Genomic DNA, 22,517 nt, shown 5'->3' with positions numbered 1-22,517 from the left:
CGACATGAAAAGACTTAAAAAGTGCTTATGGCCGGACCTACGGCCTGAAAACAGTGCGTTTATGTTCGAAATAAGGCAAGCAGAGTATTGGGTTTTATATCTAAAAGGAGTGTAAGTAATAAAGAGAGTTCAGAGGTCTTATTACTATTAAAATCAAACTAGGCAAGACCACCTCCTCCACCCCTCTCTAAACGTCTATATGGCATTATCGGAGGGCAAGCTGGCAATCATTAGGAATTCTTCACCGACAACTGTGGGATGAATGTTTGCTTTTTCCACTCAGGGGGCGCCTCATTACATGTGCTGACAGCATTGCTGGGGTTATACAGTGTGGAGTATGAGTGCAGTTATCCATCATCTTCTGCAAAACTTTTCCATTACAATCATGGGTTGATCGCTCCTGCTCTCTTGCTTGCAGGGAGAGAATGGGGCATATCGACCTATGAAACCCTCCCTTCTCCTATTACACACCTCTTTCATTACTTCTAGGAATCGTTGTAAAGGCTATTCTTCGTAGGGCCAAAGCGGAATTTATAAAAAAGGCCGCTGTCTGGCCTAATTCTGCCTCTAGTAAATCCTTCTGGTCCTTAACTAAAACATCTATAACAACTTCTGCACTCCTTCTTTTCCTCCCTCTTCGTTCCAATAACTCTATAGCCAACTCTCCCTAATAAAGCCAACCTCTTTGGCACCTTATTCTCCTCTAATAATTCCACATGGGCAGTTCACTCTATCCCTCCCTACCCCTGCACCTCCTACTGAACCTATACTTTCCTATAATCCCCACTCATAGGGTTGCCGGTGTGTTATCGAGTAGGATGTGCGTAAAGCGCATGGACAGGACAGAATACCCCTCGTGTTCTGAGGGAGTGCTGAAGCCCTGGCCCCTGTAGCACTCACCCTCTTCGCCTTTGCCTCAAAGCCATTTTCACTTCTTCTTGGAAGCATGCTTTGGTTCAGCCATCCCGAAAGAAGGTGACCATTCCTAATCCCTCTAACTATCGTCCCTCTCCTAAGATTTTTCCGAAACTATCTTGAACTCCATTTTTCTCCGTCACCTTGAACGCCTTTTTTCTTTTTGTCCGGATCACCAGTATGGCTTTCGCCAGGCAGAGATCTACTGGTGATCTGCTTTCCTAATACACCCATCTTTGGTCATCTTCTCTTAAGGATTATAGAAACTTTTGTCGTGGCTCGACATCTCTAAAAGGTGACAAGGTATGGTATTTTTTAAGTCTTTCTTCTTCTAAACTTCCCTCTCTTGGTTCTCTCCCCACTTTGTTTTCTCATCTCTAGCTTCCTTGAGAACCGATCCATAGCAGTTGTTGTCGAGGATCGATTTCTCGCTCTTTCTCTTTAGTAGTGGCGTCCCCTGAGTTCTTTCTGCTCTTCTTCTTTTTATCATCAGTTACTTCACACTATTTCATTCTATCCCATTCTTACGCTGATGATTCTACTCTTCCTCTTCTCAGCACCCTTCCTTCTAACTCCTGAAACTAGATCTGTTTCTAAAATGATATCATTGCTTTATAAACACGGATCTGTTGCTTTATCTCACATATGGGGAGAGGTACAAACTTGGTTAAGTTCAATAGTAATAAAATTCAATATTTACCAATTACACTTTGTAAATTAGACGATCTCCCACCAGTGCATTTCAGGACGCTATCATCCTCCCAAAATCCGAAATAAATATTTAGACCTCACCATCTCCTCAACATATGAAATGCGTCTTGTGTAACTAAAGCTGCCTCCCGAAAGTTGGGAATGCTGTACAGGTGCCGCAGCTACTTCACCCTGAGCGATTTGCTTGATTTATATAAAGAGGTTCATTCGTCCTAACTTGGAGTACTGCTCACTTAACTCTGGGTACAGCTCTTCTTCTGTAATATCAACTCTTGAGTAGGGTGGAATCAAAGAGCATTTCGTCTTAATGCTCTCTCCACTTTAGGTAAACTTAAAAATCTCTCTTTACCTTGCTTCCGCTCTTTCTCTTTTACCCAGGTACTTTAACAGGGCAATGTTCGGTGGATTTGGCATCCTGTGTACCGCCGGCAAAGTGGGCTCGTAACACACGTCTTGCCCGCGGTGCCCTACGTTCTGTGTCGGATGTCGGTCACACGAAATAACCCCGTTGCCTCCTTCTTTCCTCACACAGCCAAACTGTGGAATATACTAGCCTAACACATAACCTTTAATCATCTCACTTAAAAAAGCGGTTTTCCAGCATCTGCGTGGTGTGATTAATACAGTATAACCATTTATTTTCTATGTTGCAATTTCTTGCCGTTCTTTTTTTTCGCCCCTCCCCAGCTCCGTTGTGGGTCGTTTGACCTGTGCGGGTGGGCTAATTCCCGTAAAAAAAACTGCAACTATATAGTCAGGCCGCACCTTTATTACTGTTCAGTTCTGGTGCCCTTATTATAGAATGGATATCAATTCACTAGAGTCGGTGCAGCGAAGAATGACAAAAATGATTCCGGGACTTAGAAACCTTCCATATCAGGATAGGTTAAAGAAACTAAACTTGCATTCCTAGAAAGACGAAAGAGTGTGGGAGATATGATAGAAGTATTTAAGTGGGTGAAAGGAATCAATAAAGGCGATATAGATAAAGTTCTTATAATATCCGAGCAGTAGGACTCGGAGCAACGGTTTTAAGTTGGATATGTTTAGGTTTAGGAGGAGATAGGAAGGAACTGGTTCACAAATAGGGTGGTGGACGAGTGGAACAAGCAGCAACTTTGTAGTAAGTGCTGGAACGCTGGAAGGTTTTAAAAGGAGGCTAGATAGATTCATGGATGATAGAGAGTGGTAGTAACTCTCGACAGGAGCTGCCATGCACAGGCCAACCGGCCTATTGCAGACTCCTTATTTTCTTATGCTCTTAGATTAACCTGACCTGACCTAACCTAATCTGACCTAACCTGACTTGATTTCTCCTCACCTAACTTAGCCTAATATGACCTAATGTAACTAACCTAGGCAAACTGACCTAACCTAACCTACACCCCCTATAACCATACTAGATGTTCCAGTACAAATATTCACCTCCATGTGAACACCTGTGGACTGGTTTAGAACTGTCTTGCCCCCACACTAACTTAACGTAATTAAGAAGACGTATTAATTAACTTCAAAAACGAAAATATTATCATTGGCTTTACACTGAGGCCACTTATACCGGAGACTTACATGGGTTAGTAGGGTTAGGTCAAGTTAGGTTAAGTTAGGTTAGGTTAGGTTAGGGCGATCAATACCGGAGACTTACATGGGTTAGTTAGTAAGGTTAGGTTAGGTTAAGGTTAAGCTTGATAAAATAAAGCTCATTTTAAAAGACTCTAGGCAGTATCGCCATTAAGGGAGCCAAGTCTACACTGCATCAGAGGTTTAGTGTTATAGTGGTGAAGGTGACGCAGACACCGTTGACAAGTACCTACTCGTTTTCTCTCCAGCAACACTCAGAGAAAACGTGTAGGTAAGAGATTTAATGGGTGACCCATGTAAGTCTACGGTGTTCTTCATCCTAACCTAACCTAACCTAACCTAACCTAACCTAACCTAACCTAACCCTAACCTAACCTAGCCTAGCCTAGCCTAGCCTAGCCTAGCCTAGCCTATTGCTTCCCGCCCCCTGGGCTTCATCTGGCCAACAAAATGGTCTCATTTACCACACGGCCTCCCACCATCTCACACTGATAACGACCATCTGCCACCATCTCACCCTTGACCTGCCCACCTACCAGTACCTCACCCTTGACCTGCCCACCTACCAGTACCTCACCCTTGACCTGCCTACCTACCAGTACCTCACCCTTGACCTGCCCACCTACCAGTACCTCACACCTTGACCTGCCCACCTACCAGTACCTCACCCTCCAGCCTGCCCACCTACCAGTACCTCACCCTTGACCTGCCCACCTACCAGTACCTCACCCTTGACCTGCCCACCTACCAGTACCTCACCCTTGACCTGCCCACCTACAGTACCATCCTTGACCTGCCCTACCTACAGTACCCTCACCCTTGACCTGCCCACCTACCAGTACCTCACCCTTAGTCTGCCCACCTACCAGTACCTCACCTTGACCTGCCCACCTACCAGTACCTCACCCTTGACCTGCCTACCTACAAGTACCACCCCTTGACCTGCCCACCTCCCAGTACCTCACCCTTACCTGCCCACCTACCAGTACCTCACCTTGACCTGCCCACCTACCAGTACCTCACCTTGACCTGCCCACCTACCAGTACCTCACCTGACCTGCCCACCTACCAGTACCTCACCCTTACTGCCCACCTACAGTACCTCACCCTTGACCTGCCACCTACCAGTACCTCACCCTTGACCTGCCCACCTACCAGTACCTCACCCCAGCCTGCCCACCTACAGTACCTCACCCTTGACCTGCCCACCTACCAGTACCTCACCCTTGACCTGCCTACCTACCCAGTACCTCACCCTTACCTGCCCACCTACCAGTACCTCACCCTTGACCTGCCCACCTACCAGTACCTCACCCACCAGCCTATCCACCTACCAGTACCTCACCCTTGACCTGCCCACCTACAGTACCTCACCCTTGACCTGCCCACCTACCAGTGCCTCACCCTTGACCTGCCCACCTACAGTACCTCACCCTTGACCTATCCACCTACCAGTACCTCACCCTTGGCCTGCCTACCTACAGTACCTCCACCTTGACCTGCCTACCTACAGTACCTCACCCTTGACCTGCCCACCTACCAGTACCTCACCCTTGACCTGCCCACCTACCAGTACCTAACCCTTGACCTGCCCACCCAGTACCTCACCTTGACCTGCCCACCACAGTACCTCACCCTTGACCTGCCCCCAGTACCTCACCCTTACCTGCCCACCTACAGTACCTCACCCTTGACCTGCCCCTACCAGTACCTCACCCTTGACCTGCCCACCTACCAGTACCTCACCTTGACCTGCCCACCTACCATCCTCACCCTTGACCTGCCCACCTACCAGTACCTCACCCTTGACCTGCCCACCTACCAGTACTCACGCCTTGCTACGACATACTCGAGGTGCTATCAAGTTTATAGACTCATCTGAGGTCAACTTGAGGAGGTCATCACATAAACGACCACAGACACCGTATTAACCTCACTGTTGAACTTTGACCTGACCTCTAGATTCCTGTATCTTATTGTGTATTTGTGTTAGTGTAAGAGTATTAGTGTTAGTGTAAGAGTATTAGTGTTAGTAAGGTATTAGTGTGTGAGTATTAGTGTTGGTAAGAGTATTAGTGTTAGTGTAAAGTATTAGTGTTAGTTAAGATATTAGTGTTAGTGTAGGTATTAGTGTTAGTGTAAGAGTATTAGTTAGTAAGAGTATTAGTGTTAGTGTAGGGCATTAGTGTAATGTAGAGTATTAGTGTTAGTGTAAGAGTATTAGTGTTAGTGTAAGAGTATTAGTGTTAGTGTAAGAGTATTGGTGTTTAGTGTAGGTATTAGTGTTAGTGTAGAGTATTAGTGTTAGTGTAAAGAAATTGGTGTTGGTGTAAGGTATTAGTGTAAGGTGTGGTGTTAGTGATAAGGTATTTGTGTTGGTGTGGAGTATTAGTGTTAGTGTAGGATTAGTGTTAGTGTAAGGTATTGGTGTTAGTGTAAGTGTTAGTGTTGAGTGTGGAGTATTAGTGTTAGGTGTAAGGTGTTAGTGTAAGTGTGGTGTTAGTGTAGGGTGAGTGTTATGTGGAGGTATTAGTGTTAGTGTAGAGTGTGGTGTGGAGTATTAGTGTTAGTGTGGAGTATTAGTGTTAGTGTAAGAGCATTAGTGTTGAGTGTGAGGTGAGTGTTAGTGTAGGTGTTGGTGAAGAGTATTAGTGTTAGGTGGAGGTATTTGTGTTAGTGTAAGAGTATTAGTGTTAGTTAAGAGTATTTGTGTTAGTGTAAGAGTATTAGTGTTAGTGTAAGAGGTAGTGTTAGTGTAAGAGTATTAGTGTTAGTGGAAGAGTATTTGTATTAGAGTAAATATGGTGTTAGTGTGGAAAGTATTTGTGTAGTAAAATGTAGTGTTAGTGTAAGAGTATTAGTGTTAGTGTAAGAGTATTAGTGTTAGTGTAGAGTATTAGTGTTAGTGAAGTAATGGTATTAGTGTGAAGTGTTAGTGTTGGTGTAAGAGTATTGGTGTTAGTGTAGGTATTAGTGTTAGTGTAAGAGATATTAGTGTTAGTGTAAGAGTATTAGTGTTAGTGTAAGTATTAGTGTTAGTGTAAGAGCTATTGGTGTTAGTGTAAGATTATTTGTGTTAGTGTAAGAGCATTAGTGTTAGTGTAAGAGTATTAGTGTTAGTGTAAGATATTAGTGTTAGTGAAGAGTATTAGTGTTAGTGTAAAGTATTAGTGTTAGTGTAAGTATTAGTGTTAGTGTAAGATATTAGCGTTAGTGTAAGAGTATTAGTGTTGTGGAAATACATGATATTTAGTGTAAGAGAGTATTAGTGTTAGTGTAAGAGTATTAGTGTTAAGTGCAAAGTGGTAACATTAGTGTAAGATATTAGTGTTAGTGTAAGGTATTAGTGTTAGTGTAAGTATTAGTGTTAGTGTAAGTATTAGTGTTAGTGTAAGAGTAGTAATTAGTGTTAGTGTAAAATTAGTGTTAGTGTAAGAGTATTAGTGTTAGTGTAAGAGTATTAGTGTTAGTGTAAGCATATTAGTTATTGGTATAAAATTAGTGTTAGTGTAAGAGTATTAGTGTTAGTGTAAGAGTAGTGTAGTGTAAAATTGGTGTTAGTTAAAGTATTAGTGTTAGTTAAAGTATTGTGTTAGTGTAAAGTATTTGTGTTAGTGTGAAGTATTAGTGTTAGTGTAAAGTATTTGTGTTAAATAGAGTATATTTGTGTTAGTGTAAGAGTATTAGTGTTAGTGTAAGAGTATTAGTGTTAGTGTAAGAGTATTAGTGTTAGTGTAAGAGCATTAGTGTTAGGTGTAAGAGTATTAATGTTAGTGTAAGAGTATTAGTGTTAGTGTAAGAGCATTAGTGTTAGTGTAAGAGTATTAGTGTTAGTGTAAGTATATTAGTGTTAGTGTAAGAGCATTAGTGTTAGTGTAAGAGCTATTAGTGTTAGTGTAAGAGTATTAGTGTTAGTGTAAGAGTTTGTGTTAGTGTAAGAGCATTAGTGTTAGTGTAAGAGCATTAGCGTTAGTGTAAGAGTATTAGTGTTAGTGTAAGAGTATTAGTGTTAGTGTAAGAGCATTAGTGTTAGTGTAAGAGTATTAGTGTTATAAGAGTATTAGTGTTAGTGTATATTAGTGTTGTGTAAGAGCATTATGTTAGTGTATATTAGTGTTAGTGTAAGAGTATTAGTGTTAGTGTAGGAGTATTAGTGTTAGTGTAAGAGCATTAGTGTTATGTAAGAGTATTAGTGTTAGTGTAAGAGTATTAGTGTTAGTGTAAGAGCATTAGTGTTAGTGTAAGAGTATTTGTGTTAGTGTAAGAGTATTAGTGTTAGTAAGAGTATTAGTGTTAGTGTAAGAGTATTAGTGTTAGTGTAAGAGCATTAGTGTTAGTGTAAGAGTATTAGTGTTAGTGTAGAGTATTAGTGTTAGTGTAAGATATTAGTGTTAGTGTAAGAGTATTAGCGTTAGTAAGTGTATTTGTGTTAGTGTAAGAGTATTAGTGTTAGTGTAAGAGCATTAGTGTTAGTGTAAGAGCATTTGTGTTAGTGTAAGAGCATTAGTGTTAGTGTAAGAGTATTAGTGTTAGTGTAAGAGTATTAGTGTTAGTGTAAGAGTATTAGTGTTAGTGTAAGAGCATTAGTGTTAGTGTAAGAGTATTAGTGTTAGTGTAGGAGTATTTGTGTTAGTGTAAGAGCATTAGTGTTAGTGTAGGAGTATTAGTGTTAGTAAGAGTATTAGTGTTATGTGAGAGCATTAGTGTTAGTGTACATATTAGTGTTAGTGTAAGAGTATTAGTGTTAGTGTAAGAGTATTAGTGTTAGTGAGAGTATTAGTGTTAGTGTAAGAGATATTTGTTAGTGTAAGAGTATTAGGTGTAAGAGTATTAGTGTTAGTAAGAGTATTAGTGTTAGTAAGAGCATTAGTGTTAGCGTAAGATATTAGGCGTTAGTGTAAGAGTATTAGTGTTAGTGTAAGAGTATTAGGTGTTAGTGTAAGAGTATTATGTTAGTGTAAGAGTATTTGTGTTAGTGTGAGAGTATTAGTGTTAGGTGTAAGAGTATTAGTGTTAGTGTAAGAGTATTAGTGTTAGTGTAAGAGTATTAGTGTTAGTGTAAGAGCATTAGTGTTAGTGTAAGAGTATTAGTGTTAGTGTAAGAGTATTAGTGTTAGTGTAAGAGTATTAGTGTTAGTGTAAGATATTAGTGTTAGTGTAAGAGTATTAGTGTTAGTGTAAGAGTATTAGTGTTAGTGTACATATTAGTGTTAGTGTAAGAGCATTAGTGTTAGTGTAAGAGCATTAGTGTTAGTGTAAGTATATTAGTGTTAGTGTAAGAGTATTAGTGTTAGTGTAAGAGTATTTGTGTTAGTGTAAGAGTATTAGTGTTAGTGTAAGAGTATTAGTGTTAGTGTAAGAGTATTTGTGTTAGTGTAAGAGTATTAGTGTTAGTGTAAGAGTATTAGTGTTAGTGTAAGAGTATTAGTGTTAGTGTAAGAGTATTAGTGTTAGTGTAAGAGTATTAGTGTTAGTGTAAGAGTATTAGTGTTAGTGTAAGAGTATTAGTGTTAGTGTAAGAGTATTAGTGTTAGTGTAAGAGTATTAGTGTTAGTGTAAGTGTATTAGTGTTAGTGTAAGAGTATTAGTGTTAGTGTAAGAGTATTAGTGTTAGTATAAGAGTATTAGCGTTAGTGTAAGAGTATTAGCGTTAGTGTAAGAGTATTAGTGTTAGTGTAAGAGTATTAGTGTAAGAGTAATAGTGTAAGAGTATTACTGTTAGTGTAAGAGTATTAGTGTTAGTGTAAGAGTATTAGCGTTAGTGTAAGAGTATCAGTGTTAGTGTAAGAGTATTAGTGTTAGTGTAAGAGTATTAGTGTTAGTGTAAGAGTATTAGTGTTAGTGTAGGAGTATTAGTGTTAGTGTAAGAGTATTAGTGTTAGTGTAAGAGTATTAGTGTTAGTGTAAGAGTATTAGTGTTAGTGTAAGAGTATTAGTGTAGGAGTATTAGTGTTAGTGTAAGAGTATTAGTGTTAGTGTAAGAGTATTAGTGTTAGTGTAAGAGTATTAGTGTTAGTGTAAGAGTATTAGCGTTAGTGTAAGAGTATTTGTGTTAGTGTAGGAGTATTAGTGTTAGTGTAAGAGTATTAGTGTTAGTGTAAGAGTATTAGTGTTAGTGTAAGAGTATTTGTGTTAGTGTAAGAGTATTAGTGTTAGTGTAAGAGTATTAGTGTTAGTGTAAGAGTATTAGCGTTAGTGTAAGAGTATTAGTGTTAGTGTAGGAGTATTAGTGTTAGTGTAAGAGTATTTGTGTTAGTGTAAGAGTATTAGTGTTAGTGTAAGAGTATTAGTGTTAGTGTAAGAGTATTAGTGTTAGTGTAAGAGTATTTGTGTTACTGTAAGAGTATTAGTGTTAGTGTAAGAGTATTAGTGTAAGAGTATTAGTGTTAGTGTAAGAGTATTTGTGTTAGTGTAAGAGTATTAGTGTTAGTATAAGAGTATTTGTGTTAGTGTAAGAGTATTAGTGTTAGTGTAAGAGTATTTGTGTTACTGTAAGTGTATTTGTGTTAGTGTAAGAGTATTAGTGTTAGTGTAAGAGTATTAGTGTTAGTGTAAGAGTATTAGTGTTAGTGTAGGAGTATTAGTGTTAGTGTAAGAGTATTTGTGTTAGTGTAAGAGTATTAGTGTTAGTGTAAGTGTATTAGTGTTAGTGTAAGAGTATTAGTGTTAGTGTAAGAGTATTAGTGTAAGAGTATTAGTGTAAGAGTATTAGTGTTAGTGTAGGAGTATTTGTGTTAGTGTAAGAGTATTAGTGTTAGTGTAAGTGTATTTGTGTTAGTGGTGATATTAGTATTAGTGTAAGAGTATTTGTGTTAGTGTAAGAGTATGAGTGTAAGAGTATTTGTGTTAGTGTAAGAGTATTAGTGTAAGTGTATTTGTGTTAGTGTAAGAGTATTTGTGTTAGTGTAAGAGTATTTGTGTTAGTGTAAGAGTATTAGTGTAAGAGTATTTGTGTTAGTGTAAGAGTATTAGTGTAAGTGTATTTGTGTTAGTGTAAGAGTATTTGTGTTAGTGTAGGAGTATTAGTGTTAGTGTAAGAGTATTTGTGTTAGTGTAAGAGTATTAGTGTAAGAGTATTTGTGTTAGTGTAAGAGTATTAGTGTAAGAGTATTTGTGTTAGTGTAAGAGTATTAGTGTAAGTGTATTTGTGTTAGTGTAAGAGTATTTGTGTTAGTGTAAGAGTATTTGTGTTAGTGTAAGAGTATTTGTGTTAGTGTAAGAGTATTTGTGTTAGTGTAAGAGTATTAGTGTAAGAGTATTAGTGTAAGAGTATTTGTGTTAGTGTAAGAGTATTAGTGTTAGTGTAAGAGTATTAGTGTTAGTGTAAGAGTATTAGTGTTAGTGTAAGAGTATTAGTGTTAGTGTAAGAGTATTAGTGTTAGTGTAAGTGTATTAGTGTTAGTGTAAGAGTATTAGTGTTAGTGTAAGAGTATTAGTGTTAGTGTAAGAGTATTAGTGTTAGTGTAAGAGTATTAGTGTTAGTGTAAGAGTATTAGTGTTAGTGTAAGAGTATTAGTGTTAGTGTAAGAGTATTAGTGTTAGTGTAAGAGTATTAGTGTTAGTGTAAGAGTATTAGTGTTAGTGTAAGAGTATTAGTGTTAGTGTAAGAGTATTAGTGTTAGTGTAAGTGTATTTGTGTTAGTGTAAGTGTATTTGTGTTAGTGTAAGAGTATTAGTGTTAGTGTAAGTGTATTAGTGTTAGTGTAAGAGTATGTGTTAGTGTAAGAGTATTAGTGTTAGTGTAAGAGTATTAGTGTTAGTGTAAGTGTATTAGTGTTAGTGTAAGAGTATTTGTGTTAGTGTAAGTGTGTTAGTGTTAGTGTAAGAGTATTAGTGTTAGTGTAAGAGTATTTGTGTAAGTGTAAGAGTATTAGTGTAAGTGTATTTGTGTTAGTGTAAGTGTATTTGTGTTAGTGTAAGAGTATTAGTGTTAGTGTAAGTGTATTAGTGTTAGTGTAAGAGTATTAGTGTTAGTGTAAGAGTATTTGTGTTAGTGTAAGAGTATTAGTGTTAGTGTAAGAGTATTTGTGTTAGTGTAAGATTATTTGTGTTAGTGTAAGAGTATTTGTGTTAGTGTAAGATTATTTGTGTTAGTGTAAGTGTATCTGTGTTAGTGTAAGAGTACTTGTGTTAGTGTAAGAGTATTTGTGTTAGTGTAAGAGTACTTGTGTTAGTGTAAGAGTATTTGTGTAAGTGTATTTGTGTTAGTGTAAGAGTATTTGTGTTAGTGTAAGAGTATTAGTGTTAGTGTAAGAGTATTAGTGTTAGTGTAAGTGTATTAGTGTTAGTGTAAGTGTATTTGTGTTAGTGTAAGAGTATTAGTGTAAGAGTATTTGTGTTAGTGTAAGAGTATTTGTGTTAGTGTAAGAGTATTTGTGTTAGTGTAAGAGTATTTGTGTTAGTGTAAGAGTATTTTCGTTAGTGTAAGAGTATTTGTGTTAGTGTAAGAGTATTTGTGTTAGTGTAAGAGTACTTGTGTTAGTGTAAGAGTATTTGTGTAAGTGTATTTGTGTTAGTGTAAGAGTATTTGTGTTAGTGTAAGAGTATTAGTGTTAGTGTAAGAGTATTAGTGTTAGTGTAAGTGTATTAGTGTTAGTGTAAGTGCATTTGTGTTAGTGTAAGAGTATTTGTGTTAGTGTAAGTGTATTTGTGTTGGTGTAAGTGTATTTGTGTTAGTGTAAATGTATTATTTGTGTTAGTGTAAGAAGTATTTGTGTAGAGTGTTTGTGTTAGTTTAAGTGTATTTGTGTTAGTGTAGAGTATTTGTGTTAATTAAAGAGTATTAGTGTAAAATACTGTGTTAGTGTAAGAGTATTTGTGTTAGTGTAGGCATTAGTGTAAAATGTTGTGTTAGTATAGAGTATTTGTGTTAGTGTAAGTATTAGTGTAAGAGCCATTTGTGTTAGTGTAAGAGTATTTGTGTTAGTGTAGAGTATTTGTGTTAGTGTAAGTGTATTTGTGTTAGTGTAAAATATTGGTGTAAGTATTTGTGTTAGTGTAGAATGTATTTGTGTTAGTGTAGAGTATTTGTGTAAAATGTTGTGTTAGTGTAAGATTATTTGTGTTAGTGTAAGTGTATCTGTGTTAGTGTAAGGGTTGAGACTTTCGGGTATTTGTTTCAGTAGGTGAGTGTAGTGGTGAACAAGGAGACAGCCACGCTAATATAATGAACTTTTGAAGGTGTGAGCAAACTAGTGGTCCAGTTTTCATAAGAAAAATGAAGCCTGAAGTAAACTTAACAAACTAAATATAATCTTACGTGACCAAAGACAAACTTTACCTAACTTATCAGTAATCTAAACCTAACCTAACCTAACCTAACCTAACCCAAATGTAGCCTAACCTACACTAAACTATCCTAACCTAACCTGACCTAAACATATCCTGACCTGACCTGACCTAACCTGACATGACCTAACCTAACCTAAACTAACCTAACCTAAACTAACCTAACCTAAACTAACCTAACCTGACCTAAATATATCTTAACCTGACCTGACCTGACCTGACCTGACCTAACCTAACCTAACCTAAACTAACCTAACCTGACCTAAATATATCCTAACCTAACCTATCCTATCCTAACCTAACCTAGCCTAACCTAACCTAACCTGATGAAATTTCTAGGTGATTCAGGTGACCAGCGCACCCAACACACCTACACTTGTACAGTTCCATTCACATTTCGTTTTGTCGTTCGAGAGCTTATGGTGTCGGGGTGGTCGCCTACCCCTTCAACTGTACACCTGACCTTTATTTATAGTCGAATGATTTTATTTTTCTATTAGAAGCCAATCAACCTATCCTAGTTCATCACACACACACACACACACACACACGCACACACGCTCACACGCACACACACACACCTACCTTTTCCTTTTACAAGCCGGAGTTAAAAATAATTTTAATAAGAATAATGATTTTTTACATCTACTTATTTCATTATCTTAATTACAGGTGTTGTTAAGTTTCTCTCTCTTCTCTCACCTGACCCACAAGACCGTGAGAAATAATTTACGTTCTATTTGGGGAGTGACTAAGACCCTGGAGTCCTTCCCTTAATAATACCCATCACTCCTTGCTCCACCTTCCTTCCCCTCGGGTCCATGACAAAATCTCCACCGGACAAAATCCCCGCGGACAAAACCCTACCGGACATAAACCCCACCGGACATACAGTAAACCCCACCGGACAAAAACTCCACCCTATTGGACAAAAAACTCACCGGACAAAACCTATAACGGACAAAATCCCCTCATAGTAAAAAAAATAAAACAAAATCTATTTAAAGTTTATAATAGCAAACATTATGAAATGTATTCAAACACTGCTTAAGGAAAAATAAATATTTAACGTTTTCAATACTTTTCTTACAAATCCACTTTGACAATATCTCTTACTAAGACATTGTGTGTATGGAACATTATGGAGTGTAGGTTATACTGGACTACAGTCATATCATCAGCGTCGGATGATCACAGGGATGCCTCTTAGCAGCGTGTAAGTTCTGCAGTCTCTCTCTCTCTCTCTCTCTCTCTCTCTCTCTCTCTCTCTCTCTCTTTCTCTCTCTCTCTCTCTCTCTCTCTCTCTCTCCTCTCTCCTCTCTCTATATATATATATATATATATATATATATATATATATATATATATATATATATATGCTGATAACCACAAGGAAAGAAAAACACAAAGTTCCCCAAACTTTCGTGTGTAATTCACATCTTCAGGGGGTGATGCAGTCTGTACTCACCCCAGGCTGTGAGCCAAAACTAAATTTTCATCTTTCCTGTGATTTACTAAATCACAGTGATTTACTTGCATATATATATATATATATATATACATATATATATATATATATATATATATATATATATATATATATATATATATATATATATATATATATATATATATATATATATATATATATATATATATAAAACAAAGAAGTATGTGTGTTTGTTTGCGTGTTTGTGTGTAGTGATGATGGATGGTGTGTTATAACAACAGTTTAATGCTAAAAAAATATACTTTGCTGTACCGTTAATGAACTATTGATGGAAGAAGAAGTTTTGGGGACTGAACAGTAGTTGCAAACAGGGAGTTGCTCCGAGAGACAGACTACTCAGTTGAAGTTCTAGTGAATTTTCTTGAAGAAAATGAGCCTCACCTGGTGCCTGATCAAACAAATGCTTATGAACAGATCTTGCAAGCGATACAAGCGGAGCAGGGAGGTATGATCTTTCTCGATGCACCTGGCGGGACAGGAAAAACATTCCTGATCAACCTTGTTGGCCAAAGTACGTCATCAGGGGAAAATTGCTCTTGCTGTGGCATCCTCAGGCATTGCTGCACCACTACTAGAAGGAGGACGTACTGCACACTCAACTCTTAAACTGCCTCTCAACCTCGCTCACAATGAGACTCCAGTGTGCAACATCAAAAAAGGATCGGCAAAGGCAAAACTCTTAGAAAAATGCAGCCTCATAGTCCGGGATGAATGCACTGTGTCTCACAAGTTAGCGTTTGAAGCATTGGACAGGACCTTGCAAGACATACGAGAAAATGACCAGCTCATGGGTGGCATTACAATGGTCATTGCTGGAGACTTTCGCCAGACCCTACCTGTCATTCCTCGAAGCACTCCAGCTGATGAACTGATTGCGTGCCTCAAGGCATCATACCTTTGGAGAAGTGTTCAGACACTCACCCTGTCCATAAACATGAGAGTACATCTACAAGGAGATCAGGATGCTGGACGGTTTGCAAACCTTCTACTACAGATTGGGAATGGAACTTTCCCTGTTGATTCTCTCTCTCCCCCATCCTTACCCCACCATCCTCCCTCCCCCCCTTACTCCACCATCCTCCCTCTCCCCCTTACTCCCTCTCCCCCTTACACCCCCTTCCTCTCTCCCCCCATCCTTACCCCACCATCCTCCCTCTCTCCTTACACCTCTTCCTCTCTCTCCCCATCCCACTCCACCATCCCTCCCTCTCCCCCCTTACACCCCCTTCCTCTCTCTCTCCCCCATCCTTCCTCCCCCATCCTCCCTTTCCCCTTACTCCCTTCCCAGGTCATCAGTGGTGGGGACCTCCTCCCTGGCTATGCACGTGAGTCCACCATTAACACTTCAATGTCGACAAGGTGGTAGGTAACGACCAGTCCTCGCACGCACACGCACACACACACACACACACACACACACACACACACACACACACACATACATACACAAACACACACACACACACACTCACACACACAAACACACACACACACTCACCCATGTGCCAAGTTAGTATTATGTGGGGATTATAATGAAATTGACACCACTGATATCCAGGACCAGCTATCACTATCACAAGTTGTGACCTTCCCCACACACGGCCAAAATACCCTTGACCTTATCTTAACTGACTTAGCGGACCAGTACCAACCACCTCAACCAATGCCTCCTATCGGGTGTAACACACACCTATCAGTGCTCTGGTCCCCAGCTGCCACTCCCACTCAAGCACAGAGACCCTACATCAAGACCTACAGGCCAATTACTGACTGCAGTGCGCCTCTTCGGGCAGTGGATAGTTCACCATCCCTGGATTGAAGTACTTAGCGTGGATGACGTGGAAACCAAATGGATAAATTATACCAACACCACCACGGAAGCTCACCACCACTTCTTCCCCGAGAAGTCCGTCAGATCTCACCCAGCTGACTTGCCCTGGATCACACCTCGGATCAAAAGACTTATGCAACAGAGAGACAGAGCCTTTCATCTCAATGACCACATCCGCTACAGGTCCCTTTGCAACCGAGTCATCCGCGAAATACGCACTGCAAAGAAGTCCCACTACCCAACCAAATTACAACACCTGAAGCAGACCAACATCAGTCAGTGGTATGGTAAGCTTAAAGAACTCTGTGGACTAAACAATAAGACACACCCCCTCCCCTTCCTTAGCCATCTCACTAATGTTGACGCAGCTGAGCAAACAAACAACCATTTCGCTGCTATATGCCAGACGCTCCCCGGGCTTGACACAACCACTCTCCCTGCTTACCTACCAGCCCCCCCTCCCACTGACCTAGTAGAAGAATTTGAGGTAGCAAAACGCCTGGACAAACTAAAATTAAAACGCTCTACCACCCCTATTGACTTACCAATGAAACTCTTCAAGGAGTTCTCCCCGGAGCTTGCTAAACCCCTATGCTCCATCATCAATGCTTCTCTCAGTCAAGCCAGATGCCCAGCTGACTGGAAGACCTCTTATGTATCACCAGTGCCCAAGTCAACCAGCCCACAATCCTTAAATCAGCTACGACCTATTGCAATCACCCCAATACCCAGCCTAATCTGTGAAAGTTTTGTGTTCGACTGGGCTTATGCTGATATTGCAGGAGTCGTAGACCCTCAGCAATTTGGCAACATGAAAACTTCCTCCACCACTCACTGTCTTGTCAGCTTTCTTGATTACATATACCGCCATCTCGAGAAACGAAAAACGTCTGTAGCTGTCGCCTTCATTGATTTCACTAAAGCATTCGACCTAGTCGACCACAATATGATCATCAACAAAGCTATTGACCTCGGGCTTCGGAGAAGTCTTATACCATGGCTTACAGACTTCCTCAGTGACCGACGCCAAGCTGTACGCTTCCGAGGGGCTGTCTCCACCTTCAGTCACTCACCTGTGGCGTCCCCCAAGGCACCAAGATGGGACCACTCTGCTTCCTTATGCTCATCAATGATGCCCTAAGAGAAACCCCTGTTCGCTGGAAATATGTCGACGACTCCACCATTGGGATCAGCGTCAACAATTCTGCTCCCGACTATACCGCCCTTCAGGATTTATTGAACAGTCTCCAAAACTGGGCCACCAACAACCATGTCACCATCAACCATACCAAGACCATGGTTATGCACATCAACCTCTCCTCCAACATTGTCCCACCTCCTTCCATTACTTTAGGTCCGAACACACTCCAGGTTGTAGATTCCACGAAGCTCCTCGGCGTCACTATAGACAACAAACTAAATTGGAAACCACACGTCAGTGAAGTTGTCAAATCCTCCAGTTTCCGTCTCCACCTCCTCCGCCGACTCAAGTCCCTCGGAGTTCCTGCACCTGAGCTCCTCAGTGTTTACACAACATTCATACTTTAGCCTCACCTACGCACTCCCCACCTGGTCTTCCTCCCTAAATGCCACCTGTATCAGCTTACCTAGAAAAAGAAAGTGCAAAAAGGGCATGCAAATTATTCTCTCCCTTCTACTCCACATATCCAAGAAGTGCTCAACAAACTGACCCTTTTCGACTCTCACTGACCATCTCACGACCTCATCTGCAAATTTGGTAAGAAGCTTCCTACAAAATCCTCGACACTGGCTCCTACTACCACTGAGATCCCTAGCCCGAGTGCTGTTCATTTACCACAACCCGCATCCAGCATACGTGCACAGGCAGTCGCTATAAGAACAGCCCAGTCCCAACCGTTGTAAAAATTATCAATAACTGTAATAAACAATTATTCACTCCAGTAAATACTACTTCTTTGCACTGTCACTATGTTGAGAATGAACTGTAGTTTGAGCTTTTCCCCATCTAGTTAGTATATATCTTATTTGTATCACTTATGTGCTATATATTTGTAATTTAAATGACCCATTCCCCAAATATGTAACTGTATATTCTTCAGCTACAGCTTAGCTCTTTCAATAAACCCCGTTAATTATTATTATTATTATTATTATTATTACACACACACACACACACACACACACACACACACACACACACACACACACACACACACACACTCACACCACACACACTCAACACACACACACACACACACCTCACACACACACACACACACACACACACACACACACACACACACACACACAAACACACTCACCACACACAAACACAAACACACACACACACACACACACACAAACACACACACACACACACACACACACACACACACACACTCACACTCACACTCAAACACACACACACACACACACACACACACACACACACACACACACACACACACACACACTCACACACACACACTCACACACACACACACATCACACACTCACTCACACACATACACACACACACACTACACACACACACTCAAACACACACACACACACACACACTCACACACACTCACACACACACACAGACACACTCACACACACAAACACACACACACAATCACACTCACACACACACACTCACACACTCACAAACACACACACACACACACACACCACACACACACACACACACACACACACACACTCACGTCACACACACACACACACTCACACCTCACACACACCTCACACTAACCACACACACACTCACACTCACACACACACACACACTCACACACACACACACACACACACACACACACACACACACAAACCTACCCCTCACACACACACACAAACACACACCCCACACCCACACACCCCACACACACCTCCAGCCACAGTGCAGAGCTTGATATCCTTGTGCCTCTCCTGTGTTGGTCTTGCCGAGTAATTGTTTACCAGTCCAACACGACCCTCTACTGACAGCCCTCCAGCACCCATTCTCCTCAGCCTCCAGCCAGTCATCATTTACTGACAGCCCTCCAGCACCCATTCCCCTCAGCCTCCAGCCAGCCATCCTCTACTGACAGCCCTCCAGCACCCATTCTCCTCAGCAGCCTCCAGTCAGCCATCCTCTACTGACAGCCCTCCAGCACCCATTCTCTTCAGCCTCCGCCAGCCATCCTCTACTGACAGTCCTCCAGCACCCATTCTCCGTCAGCCTCCAGCCAGTCATCCTCTACTGACAGCCCTCCAGCACCCATCTCCTCAGCCTCCAGCCAGTCATCCTCACTGCAGCCTCCAGCACCCATTCTCCTCAGCCTCCAGCCAGCCATCCTCTACTGACAGCCCTCCAGCACCCATTCTCCCAGCCTCAGTCAGCATCCTCTACTGACAGCCCTCCAGCACCCATTCTCCTCAGCCTCCAGCCAGCCATCCTCTACTGACAGCCCTCAGCACCCATTCTCCTCAGCCTCCAACAGCCATCCTCTACTGACAGGCCCTCCAGCACCCATTCTCCTCAGCCTCCAGTCAGCCATCCCTCTACTGACAGCCCTCCAGCACCCATTCTCCTCAGCCTCCAGTCAGCCATCCTCTGCAGCCCTCCAGCCCATTCTCCTAAGCCTCCAGTCAGCCATCTCTGACAGCCTCCAGCTCCATTCTCCTCAGCCTCCAGCCAGCCATCCTCTACTGACAGCCCTCCAGCACCCATTCTCCTCAGCCTCAAACCAGCCATCCTCTACTGACAGCCCTCCAGCACCCATTCTCCTCAGCCTCCAACCAGCCATCCTCTACTGACAGCCTCCAGCACCCATTATCCTCAGCCTCCAGTTAGCCATCCTCTGACAGCCCTCCAGCACCCATTCTCCCTCAGCCTCCAGCCCAGCCATCCTCTACTGACAGCCCTCCAGCACCCATTCTCAGCCTCCAGCCAGCCATCCTCTACTGACAGCCCTCCAGCACCCATTCTCCCTCAGCCTCCAGTCAGCCATCCTCTACTGACAGCCCTCCAGCACCCATTCTCCTCAGCCTCCAGTTAGCCATCATCTACTGACAGCCCTCCAGCACCCATTCTCCTCAGCCTCCAGCCAGCCATCCTCTGACAGCCCTCCAGCACCCATTCTCCTCAGCCTCCAGCCAGCCATCCTCTACTGACAGCCCTCCAGCCCTCTCCTCAGCCTCCAACCAGCCATCCTCTACGACAGCCCTCCAGCACCCATTCTCCTCAGCCTCCAGCCAGCCGATCCTCTACTGACAGCCCTCCAGCACCCATTCTCCTCAGCCTCCAACCAGCCATCCTCTACTGACAGCCCTCAGCACCCATTCTCCTCAGCCTCCAACCAGCCATCCTCTACTGACAGCCCTCCAGCACCCATTCCTGAGCCTCCAGCCAGCCATCCTCTAGTGACAGCCCTCGCACCCATTCTCCCTGAGCCTCCAGCCAGCCATCCTCTACAGCAGCCTCCAGCACCTATTCTCCTCAGCCTCCAGCCAGCCATCCCTCTACTGACAGCCCTCCAGCACCCATTCTCCTGAGCCTCCAACCAGCCATCCTCTACTGACAGCCCTCCAGCCCATTCTCCTGAGCCTCCAGCCAGCCATCCCTCTGCAGCAGCCCTCCAGCACCCATTCTCCTCAGCCTCCAGCCAGCCATCTCTACTGACAGCCCTCCAGCACCCATTCTCCTCAGCCTCCAGCCAGCCATCCTCTACTGACAGCCCTCCAGCCCATTCTCCTCAGCCTCCAGCCAGCCATCCTCTACTGACAGCCCTCCAGCACCCATTCTCCTCAGCCTCCAACCAGCCATCCTCTGACCAGCCCTCCAGCACCCATTCTCCTCAGCCTCCAACAGCCATCCTCTACTGACAGCCCTCCAGCCCATTCTCCTCAGCCTCCAGCCAGCCATCTCTACTGACAGCCCTCCAGCACCCATTCTCCTCAGCCTCCAGCCAGCATCCTCTACTGACAGCCCTCCAGCACCCATTCTCCTCAGCCTCCAGCCAGCCATCTCTACTGACAGCCCTCCAGCACCCATTCTCCTCAGCCTCCAACCAGCCATCCTCTACTGACAGCACTCCAGCCCCATTCTCCTCCAGCCTCCAACCAGCCATCCTCTACTGACAGCCCTCAGCACCCATTCTCCTCAGCCTCCCAGCCATCCTCTACTGACAGCCCTCAGCACCCATTCTCCTCAGCCTCCAACCAGCCATCCTCTACTGACAGCCCTCCAGCCCCATTCTCCTCAGCCTCAGCCAGCCATCCTCTACTGACAGCCCTCCAGCACCCATTCTCCTCAGCCTCCAGCCAGCCATCCTCACTGACAGCCCTCCAGCACCCATTCTCCTCAGCCTCCAGCAGCCATCCCTACTGACAGCCCTCCAGCCCATCTCCTCAGCCTCCAGCCAGCCTCTCCTGACAGCCCTCCAGCACCCATTCTCCTCAGCCTCCAGCCAGCCATCCTCTACTGACAGCCCTCCAGCACCCATTCTCCTCAGCCTCCAGCCAGCCATCTCTACTGACAGCCTCCAGCACCCATTCTCCTCAGCCTCCAGCCAGCCATCCTCTACTGACAGCCCTCCAGCACCCATTCTCCTCAGCCTCCAGCCAGCCACTCTACTGACAGCCCTCCAGCACCCATTCTCCTCAGCCTCCAGCCAGCCATCCCTCTGCCAGCAGCCCTCCAGCACCCATTCTCCTCAGCCTCCAACCAGCCATCCTCTACTGACAGCCCTCCAGCACCCATTCTCCTCAGCCTCCAGCCAGCCATCCTCTACTGACAACCCTCCAGCACCCATTCTCCTCAGCCTCAACCAGCCATCCTCTACTGACAGCCCTCCAGCACCCATTCTCCTCCAGCCTCAGCCAGCCATCCTCTACTGACAGCCCTCCAGCACCCATTCTCCTCAGCCTCCCAACCATCATCCTCTCTGCAGCCCTCAGCACCCATTCTCCTCAGCCTCCAGCCAGCCATCCTCTACTGACAGCCCTCCAGCACCCATTCTCCTCAGCCTCCAGCCAGCCATCCTCTACTGGCCCTCCAGCACCCATTCTCCTCAGCCTCCAGCCAGCCATCCTCTACACAGCTAGCCCTCCCCATTCTCCTCAGCCTCAGCCAGCCATCCTCTTGACGGCCTCCAGCACCCATTCTCCTCAGCCTCCAGCCAGCCATCCTCTACTGACAGCCCTCCAGCACCCATTCTCCTCAGCCTCCAGCCAGCCCTCCAGCAACCATTCTCCCTCAGCCTCCAGTCAGCCATCCTCCTCTGTTCCTTCCCTTCTCTTTCGTCTTTATCATTATTGTTGTCTATTTATCATCCAACTGTTATGTCATCTACCATTTCTTTGTCTTCTTCTATTATATTTTCAATTGTTCTTTTTAATTTTATTTGTCGTCTTCTGCAGCTCTTCTTCATCCTTTCTCTACCCATCCACTCATCCCTCTCCACCCATCCAGTCAGCCCTCTCATCCATCCACTCATCCCTCTCACCTATCCACTCATCCCTCTCATCCTCCACCCATCCACTCATCCCTCTCCACAGATCCACTCATCCCTCCACCCATCCAGTCAGCCCTCTCATCCATCCACTCATCCCTCTCTACCCATCCACTCATCCCTCTCATCCTCTCCACCCATCCACTCATCCCTCTCCACAGATCCACTCATCCCTCTCCAC

At 43.3% G+C, this 22,517-nt stretch overlaps 1 protein-coding gene across 1 annotated transcript; it reads left to right on the top strand.

Annotated features, from left to right (window-relative positions):
- Window positions 1–18,903: 18,903 nt before the first annotated feature.
- LOC121865600 (mucin-2-like) lies at window positions 18,904–21,722 on the top strand (the record flags this gene model as incomplete). Its single annotated transcript, XM_042365110.1, has 3 exons — window positions 18,904–19,218; window positions 20,001–20,246; window positions 21,066–21,722. Coding segments are annotated over 3 exons (1,218 nt in total), but the record flags the coding sequence as incomplete, so codon positions are not given.
- Window positions 21,723–22,517: the final 795 nt, after the last annotated feature.

The sequence above is a fragment of the Homarus americanus genome, unplaced genomic scaffold (assembly GCF_018991925.1).
Source record: "Homarus americanus isolate GMGI-L3 unplaced genomic scaffold, GMGI_Hamer_2.0 scaffold60365, whole genome shotgun sequence".
Taxonomy (NCBI): domain Eukaryota; kingdom Metazoa; phylum Arthropoda; class Malacostraca; order Decapoda; family Nephropidae; genus Homarus; species Homarus americanus.
This window is presented reverse-complemented; position numbering and strand designations above follow the sequence as displayed.